Source organism: Hypomesus transpacificus, chromosome 11 (genome assembly GCF_021917145.1).
Source record: "Hypomesus transpacificus isolate Combined female chromosome 11, fHypTra1, whole genome shotgun sequence".
NCBI lineage: Eukaryota > Metazoa > Chordata > Actinopteri > Osmeriformes > Osmeridae > Hypomesus > Hypomesus transpacificus.
Window position 1 is genome coordinate 3910399 of NC_061070.1, and position 8648 is coordinate 3919046.

General features: G+C 40.7%; 1 protein-coding gene across 3 annotated transcripts; it reads left to right on the forward strand.

Moving 5' to 3' along the window:
- Positions 1 to 219: 219 nt before the first annotated feature.
- On the forward strand, positions 220 to 7984 carry LOC124474307. 3 transcript variants are annotated; one of them, XM_047030307.1, is made up of 6 exons: positions 220 to 537; positions 4217 to 4278; positions 4474 to 5527; positions 5722 to 5868; positions 6089 to 6190; positions 6626 to 7984. In XM_047030307.1, the coding sequence occupies exons 1-6, from the start codon at positions 520 to 522 to the stop codon at positions 6932 to 6934; spliced, it is 1692 nt and encodes a 563-aa protein (XP_046886263.1). In that variant the 5' UTR covers positions 220 to 519; the 3' UTR covers positions 6935 to 7984. The 3 variants fall into 3 exon arrangements, with proteins under 3 accessions (XP_046886263.1, XP_046886264.1, XP_046886262.1); XM_047030308.1 differs by lacking the exon at positions 4217 to 4278; XM_047030306.1 differs by lacking the exon at positions 220 to 537 and having other exon boundaries at positions 3072 to 4278.
- Positions 7985 to 8648: the final 664 nt, after the last annotated feature.

An 8648-nucleotide genomic window follows, 5' to 3' on the forward strand; every position in this document is an offset into this window, starting at 1 on the left:
CTGGCCAGCACCAGCTCTTCTACTCCACTCCCTGGACCGATGTCGGCGGTGCGCCCTCCCGTGGCGCGTCCGCTTACCCGGTATGGCCCCGGGTCCAAGAAGGACTTGTCCTTGATCCCCAGCAGGCAGGTCATCATCATGGGTGACTCTAATTTGCACCGCCTCCCTCCAGTTCCACTGGACCGGGTGCAAGTACACTGCAAAAAGTGAGACTGTGGTTAATTAATATTTAATTAATAATTTATAGTGATTTATACACAGTAAAAATGGGTATCTGCAGTTTGGAATCATATTGAGTGGAATTCAACAATTTATAATTATTTATTAATTGCATTTTACTCAGTTTTGCGTGAATGAAATTTACTGTGAATCACTCAGTAGTATTTAATTGGATTTCATCAGGAGGGTCAAATATACAGAAAATTTGTACATTTTACTCAAATGGAGATTGTTGTTTTAATCAATTAGTTACATTTCCGCTCAAGGCATTTCGCGCACGTCGATGGACGCCGCCATTTGATGGAAGCTCACCTAAAGGTAAGACGTGTTTCATTAAGCTGCTGTCTAGCTTTAGGCTACTGTTGGCCAAGCACACTTAACGTTGCACACACAGAGTAACGTCGCACGTGTGATTCTGAGCATAACCGACTATTTTCCGATAGACAAAAACTATATGACAAACGCTATAGTATGGCTTCAAAATTTACAATTAGGAGGCTAACAGGTAACACTAGCAGGTAGTAGCATTGCTACAAGTGTTATGCTAGGTAACGGAAGCTAACTAATAACTCACTCTGGTGGAAGCGTCGGTAATATTTAGAACTCACGCATCTACAGTAGCTAAAAGTTAAGTTGGTAAAACAAACAGCTAAGGCCAAGTTTGTTGCGCTGTAGCTTAACTCAAACTGAAGGTGATTCAGATTGTTGTGGAGACTGTTCACTGGTCAGTAATAGTAAGAAGCCACTGGTGCATCCGATGAAAATGCCTTAGATGATGTACAGATCTAAAGTTGTTATTTATTGTTTAGTTGAGAGGAATGGTGTTGGTTATATTTGATGTATCTGAACGCACTCAAAACAACACTTTAGCACTCCAAGTTAAACCAAATGTCCGCACCATAAACTAGGTAGTCCGCTATTCCCGCCACTGGGTACCGCGAGCATCCCCAGACTGCAATCTGATTGACTATACCGAGTGGAGCCATAAGGGGTGCACGCACTAACGGCATGACCCAGCAGCAGCGAAAGGGCTCACGTGCACAGTCTAAAGGGGCAAAACCATCAGTCCTTTGCAACAACAGTCGATGTTGACTTTGTTTCTACGAAGCATATAAAGGACTAAACAGCGTCTAGCTCAAATATAACAAATCGAGGGTTTCCAAGCATAAGGTAACCGCAGGCCATGCCGCCTCTTAACTAAGCTACGACCTCGCCTCAACCAGAGATTCTAAAGCCAACTTTACAAGCTAACTAGCTAGCTAGCTAGCAAGTAACTTGACAATATGGCCTAATATTTCAATGTTGTTAGCATACCCTCAGAGCAAAGGCTCTACAAATGTATAGGTTAGTAAGTTGTAAGAACTGATGCATGGCTCTTTCCCTTTCTGTTCTTATTACCTAAGGTTTTGACCAATGGCATGGCAGTGTAAGATCTGCAAGTCTTTGGCTGCTACCAAAGGAAATCTGCTAAAGCATTACCGACTACAGCATGCAACATTTAGTCGTGGTCAATCCCAGCCATGTTTACATGACCGTTGTCCTTGCACATTTAAAACGCAGACTGCTCTTCGCACTCATTTGTCCAGATACCATGCAGCTAAAGAAAGTCTACAGTCAGGAGTTATCTCTGCTTTTAAGTGTTTAGTTTGTGATTTTTGTTGTTCTACAGAAAATGACTACTTTCGGCATATTGGAAATCATCTGAAAATCCACGAAACTGTGTTTTGTGTATTTGAAGGATGTGACTTTAGGACAAATATATACAATACATTCCTGAAACACAAAAGCAGAAAACACAAATCATATTCCTTGAGTAATTTTAGACAAGACGTATATGAGAGTCAACATAGTCAGAATGTTGATCCCTCTGATTTACCAGAGACCAGTGATGGTGAGGGCACTAGTTTAAATTTTGATCAGGGAAGTGAATCAGACTTAGTTATTCAAAGAATTGGCTTACTTCTACTGAAATTAGAGACCATCTATAATGCTTCAGGGAAGTGTGTTGATGCCTTGGTTGAAGACCTTCAGTTCATTTCATCTTCAGCATCTGTTGCTGTTGTTAGAAACATAATTGATTCAACATTGATATCTAATCAATGTGTTGTTGACCAGACCATAATAACTGACTTGGCAGAACAGCTGTGTAGCTTGCATCCTATTAGTACAGCACTTGGAGAAGGTGGTCCACTTGCTTCAGCTTTTAAGAGGAGAAGGTATTTTAAGGAGCACTTCCAGTGTGTTGGGAGTGTTGAATATATTCTTGATTCTCACAATAACAAGACCTTTCAATATGTGCCTATTCTTGAGACTTTGCAGCAAGTCTTGAAGGATAAAGACATTGCAGAGGAAATCTTATCCAGAACCTCAAACAGTACTCAATATATTAAGTCTATTTTTGATGGAAAGTTTTTCAAGCAGAATGACTTCAATGCTGGAGATGAAACACGTCTCTCTATAATACTTTATGTGGATGATTTTGAGGTTTGTAACCCACTTGGAACTTCGAGAAAAAAACATAAAATAACAGCTGTTTATTGGATTTTGGGAAATTTGCCATCCAAGTTGCAATCTGTGTTAACATCAATTCACCTAGCTTTACTTTGTAAAGCTGTTGATGTCAAACAGTTTGGATACAGAACAATTTTGGAACCACTATTGAAAGATCTCGCCACTCTTGAACATGAAGGGATTTTAATTTCCAGTGTTGGAAAAAATATTAGGGGCACTGTGCACTGCGTTGTGGCTGACAATCTCGGTGCACATTCCATCAGTGGACTAGTTGAGAGTTTCACAGGGCCGTACATCTGTAGATTTTGTCTTGGACATTCTTCAGAATACCAAACGCATGAAGTGTGGACTGGGGTGTTTCCACCTCGGACAAAAACTGACTATAGTTTGCATGTGCAAACTGTGAGAGAAAATCCTGATTTACTGCATAGTTTTGGTGTTAAGCGTCTGTGTCCATTGACTGATAAATTGAATCATTTCCACTTTGTCTCTGGATATCCACCAGATGTACTACATGACCTTTTTGAAGGCATAATACCAAGAGAATTAGCGTTGTGTTTTCAGACTTTTACCAAGAAAAAGTACTTTACTTTGGCTGAACTCCATGACTTAATCAGACGTTTTCCCTTTAAGGGCTCAGACAAAGCTAACTGCCCTCAAGCAATCCCTCAAAATTACAGTAATCGCAGAACTATAGGAGGAAATGCCCACGAAAACTGGGCCTTAATCAGGTTCTTGCCTCTCATTGTTGGTTCGCGGGTACCTGAGGGTGATTCTGCCTGGCAGGTTCTCCTGACTTTAAAAGACATAGTTGAATTGGTGGTTGCCCCTGTTCATACAGTTGAAACTATTGCATACCTCGACTCTAAAATATCTGAACATCGTGAACAATTCTTAGCTGCTTTTCCTAAAACTAAACTGACACCCAAACACCATTTTTTGGAACACTACCCCGCCATGATTGAAGGTTATGGGCCTCTGGTTAGTGTATGGACTATGAGATTTGAGGCAAAACACAGCTTTTTTAAGCAGGTTGTTAGACACACTAACAATTTCAAAAATGTGTTGTTGACCCTTGCTACAAGACATCAGCTGATGATGTCATACCACTCTCGTACAGATGTTGGAAAACAGCCATTGTGTGTCACAAAAATATCTGATATATCTTTAGATGTGTTACATTCAGACATACAGGAAGCTCTAAAAGAAACATCCCCACTTCTATCTACTGTGCAGTTAGCCAACACTGTCACCTACTATGGAACACGGTACACTGTTGGGATGATTTTGTCGTATGGCTCTACTGGTGGGTTACCAGACTTTGTTGAGATTCTTCAGATAGCCATACTAGACAACTCTGTAACATTTTTTGTGAAGTTACTTGCTGCATGGTATGAAGAGCATCTTAGATCTTTTCATCTGGAGGAGACTGGGAAATTGTGTATTGTGGAGCAGCAGAAACTTGCTGATGTGTACCCTTTGGCAGCCTACAGTGTGGGAGGAAAACGCTTGGTTACACTCAAACGTCACATCTGTTGTTAATTTAAGGTGATTGAAACGTATTTATATTAACCAATACATCTACATTATTTAAAGACAGAATACAGATATCAGAATCACTGGATATAATTTTAACCGTATTTTCTTTAATTATTATTTATTCTTGTCACATACAGGCTCTTTATCACAAATCACTGTATGTCTACTCTAACATGTAAACTTTTGTCTATTCACTTTTGTCAGGCTGGCAAAGATGGAGGAAAAGCTCCGAGTAGTAATTGAGGACCAGATTGCGAAGTTGCTCCTTCCATCGGGGATCCCATCCACTGTGGAGGAACTGCAAAGTGTTGTAAAGGAGACCTTTGGAATACCTGTCGAGTTCAGTCTCCAGTATTTGGATTCTGAGTTCAAAGATTTCTTTACCCTCCATAAAAGTGACCAAATCAAACACAAGGATACCATAAAGGTTGTTAAGGCTGCCCCGATTCTTCTTGAGCTGCATCCAGTTGATCATTTGGACAGTTCCTTTGGTCAACAATCAACTGACTGTGAGTCTAGATCTGATGCAGATTCAGTTGTATTAAGTACAGAGTCATCCTTTGGATCAGTGTCCTCACAGGCGTCTACTGTTATCCTGCCCAAGAAAAGTTCCACAGAGCGATGCCAACCATGGCCAAAGCAGTTCCCTATTCCACAGTTTGCTTATGAAACCGAGATGTGCCTTGAAAGAGCAGCTGAAGACTATCAGATCAATGGAACTTCTCTGAATACTTCGAAGGTTAAGGCAGACATACTTGAGAAAATGTGTGAAACGATGTATACATATACAGCGTATCCATCAGGTGCACAGATCAGTGACGTTGCTGATGCACTTTGCATGAAGTATCCATTTCTCAAGGAATCAGGCTCATTCTCCGGTATCTATGGCTGGCAACAAAGCTTAAAGTACAAAATGGCAAATTATCGCACTAAACTCAGAGGCTTCGGAGTTCCGGAAGTGATGTGCAATGCACTCAAACGCAAAAGCCCTGCTGACCAGAAGTCTGCAAAGAGTATCAAAAAGCCTAGAAAGGCAGAAGTTAACTACCTCCCCCCTTACCCGGCAGGAGAGAATGAAGAAATTCAAGAACAAGAGAGGATTCAGCTACTCACTGAAGTAAGGAAAAGGGACAACAGCAAAGTGATAAAAGACAAAATGGGGAAAACATTTGCACACAGAAGAAATGAAATTGTCAACCAATCACCCAGCATTGAGGACATCAATGCCAGATGGCCTGCTCTATTTGAGGCATCTCAAGTGAGTTACAAATGCATGCTAATTATAAATATTCTTTATCCATTGTGAAGGACTGCAGTGGTGGTTTTAGCGTATTTGATACTTTTTTCCAAATCATATTTTAAGATCAAATTCCAGAACCACTATTACTTCTTTTCCTGCTTTTAAAAACGTTGTCAGTAGTATCATCTACATTAGTTTCTTTTAATTTTCAGATCCAGGATGAGTTTTACAGAATCACAATGGTGCATCTTGAGTCAAAGTTCATGGCCAAGCTGGATGAATACACTCCGAAGCTTTTGAATCTCTACCAAGCCAAGGGTGGAGCCATGGGGTTGAGGTTGCAGGCCATCCTACTCAAGGTATCCTTCAATTAGTTATGTTAGCTTATATTTGATTAAAGAAAGGGTTAGGAATGGGTTGGAATATCATTTGCATATTACTTAAATTTACAAGAAGCAACATGATTTGAGCAAAGGAGCGGCCGAGTGAACAACCATGTGAGCGGGGGGTGGGATATTCACACCGTTCAGCTCCGCTCATCAACTCTTGGATGTTTTTTTACCTTATTTGTCATTTCAGGCTCCAACCAATCCTAACACTAACGTGACGAGAGCTGTTGTCATCCGATGTTTGGTGGTGTACCTTGGGGAATCTTTAGATCATCTCCTTAAAGAGTATGATGTAAGTTGAAGTACATATTAAACTGTGATGGAGGTCGCTCTGTTTACCCTGTATAAACTGTATTTCTCACAATCATTCTTGGCAGGCTACTGATGTTTGCATATTTGCACTTCTACATTCATGTCTCTTTCTTATGGCTCCAAATGTTCATAGCTAAGGTTTTCTTTCTAAGAGCTATTCAAACAGCAGCCGAGAGCCACTTTTACAGAACTTATTCTAAAATAAGCAGAGCAGCAGAGTTAATCCAGTGCTTGGACGACTCTTGGCTTCGGGAATGATTTCACAGTGTAGAACGGCTGATGGGTGACCAGCCTGCCTTTGGGAATTTAGAATAAAATACTCATCAATACACAAGTGCCAGGGAGAAAAACATTGTAACAATGGATCGATATAATAAAATAAAACTAATTTACAAATATGTTCTTGCTGTTTCAGGATGCTGATGGAGACAGTGTGTCACAGGACCTTGCTGTGCAAAGAATGACAATCTACACCATCAAGAGTAATGGATCAGAAGATCCAGACGATGTTGGTATCATAGTAGAGGGCCAGAAAGTTCTGACTGCTCTTGGTGACTTAACAAGGGCTTGCTCGATCCTCATTGGGTTGACCTATGCTGTAAATTTGGCCTATCCCAAAGAGCTCAAATATACATTTGAGGTCTTTCAGAAACTCCTCCTTGAGCTGGACTGTTCAAAGCTGTCCCCAAAAGTCAACAGCCTCAAAAACAAACTGCTAGCTTAAAGAGACTTGTGAGTGCTTCTTTAAGCTTTATTTTATTTATTTTATTTAACAATGTGGTACTTTCAGTTAAGTCGCAAGACAGGCGCAAGCAGTATCCTGCTAGTTTTGGTGTTCTTGTTTTGTAGTGAAACACTTGTAGGTGAACCATGTCTTGTTCAGACATTTTCAACTTATTTCTGTTGAATTGATTGATTAAAAAAAAAAAAATCCTGTTTGAAATGACATTACTGACAATCTGTTGTGTGATTTTTGTATGATTTCATGTAAAATAAAGATTACAGAATTTTACAGTAAGGTTAAATGTACCTTCCTTAGGTGTCTTAAGTTAAGTTACTCCAGCAAGACATGAGTTTATTTTCATGCATGGTTGACATAACTTGAGTACAATTTGGCATTACAAGAAGCTAGGGCTAGCTATGATATTAAGTCGTTAGGAAGGCGTTACACAATGTACTGAAGTATGACTTAATATAATTGATATTAATGAATGCAAATAATCTTTATCCAGACAGTAGTCTTTATCAACTTTCACCAGATAATTAGATATAAATCAATTTTGCCCAAATATTTGGTAAATATAAATAAGCTTGGCCTGGATATGTAGTAAATATAGGTAACTTTTGCCCAAATAATTAGTAAGTATGATTTATTTTGGCTCAAATATGTAGTAAATATAAATAGGTTTTGCCCAAATAATTGGTAAATATGAATTATGTTGGTCCAGGTATGTAGTTAATAATAATTAATTTTGCCCAAATAATAAGTAAATATAAATAGGTTGGCCTGGATATGTAGTAAATATAGGTCACTTTTGCCCAAATAATTAGTAAATATGAATTATGGTCCAGATATGTAGTTAATATTAATTAATTTTGCATAGATACTTAGTAAATGTAAGTCAGATTTCCTTGTGATAATTACATATTTATTGTGTAAATGTAGTTGAATTATTCAATAAATTTTAATCAAAGTTGTAGTATTAAAATCTATTCAATTATATCACATGTCACTTTGTTGCCACAATTTTTTTAAGTAACTAGTGGTCACATTTTTTACAGTGTAGATTGCTACCTCGGGGCTAGGCTCACGCATGCTGTGGATATTCGTGACCCCAAACGTGCTCGTGTCCCACGTCATTCTTTCGTTCGGTCTCAACAACGGAACCTGTCCCTTGGCCTACGCCCACCCTCAGGCCGATGTCATGATCCGCCGCGCCCGCGCAGTGTTCCCCCGGGCCTCCATTGTGGTCCCCCTCATCAACGGGGACCCCGCCCTGCCCAGGATGGAGAGGAACAATATTGCTTAACGTGTTCCTGGCATCACACTTCCGTAATCCCCCTCCTTCCGGCCACCAGGTTCCGTACGGAGAACGACAACATCCATTGGACTGCGTCCATGGCCTGGGCAATGTTGGCCCACTGGACCCAATATCTGGGCTATTCTCGCCGCCCGCCCCCTTTGTGATTAGGACCCAGTGCTCAGCCACCTCTATGGCTGCGGGCACCGGCCTCGAGGCCCCTTGCACGCCCTCCTACCTTTCGAGAGGCGCGGTTCCTACACATACACGCCCCTCCGTTGTCCTTCACTCACGCCGGTGTTACCCTACGCGGCTGAGCCGGGTATCTTCCACCTGTCTCTCCGGGGGGCCCCTTGGCCCCAGTTTACGCCTCCCTCACCACAATAATCATCACACCATCCCCCCACCCACCTGAGC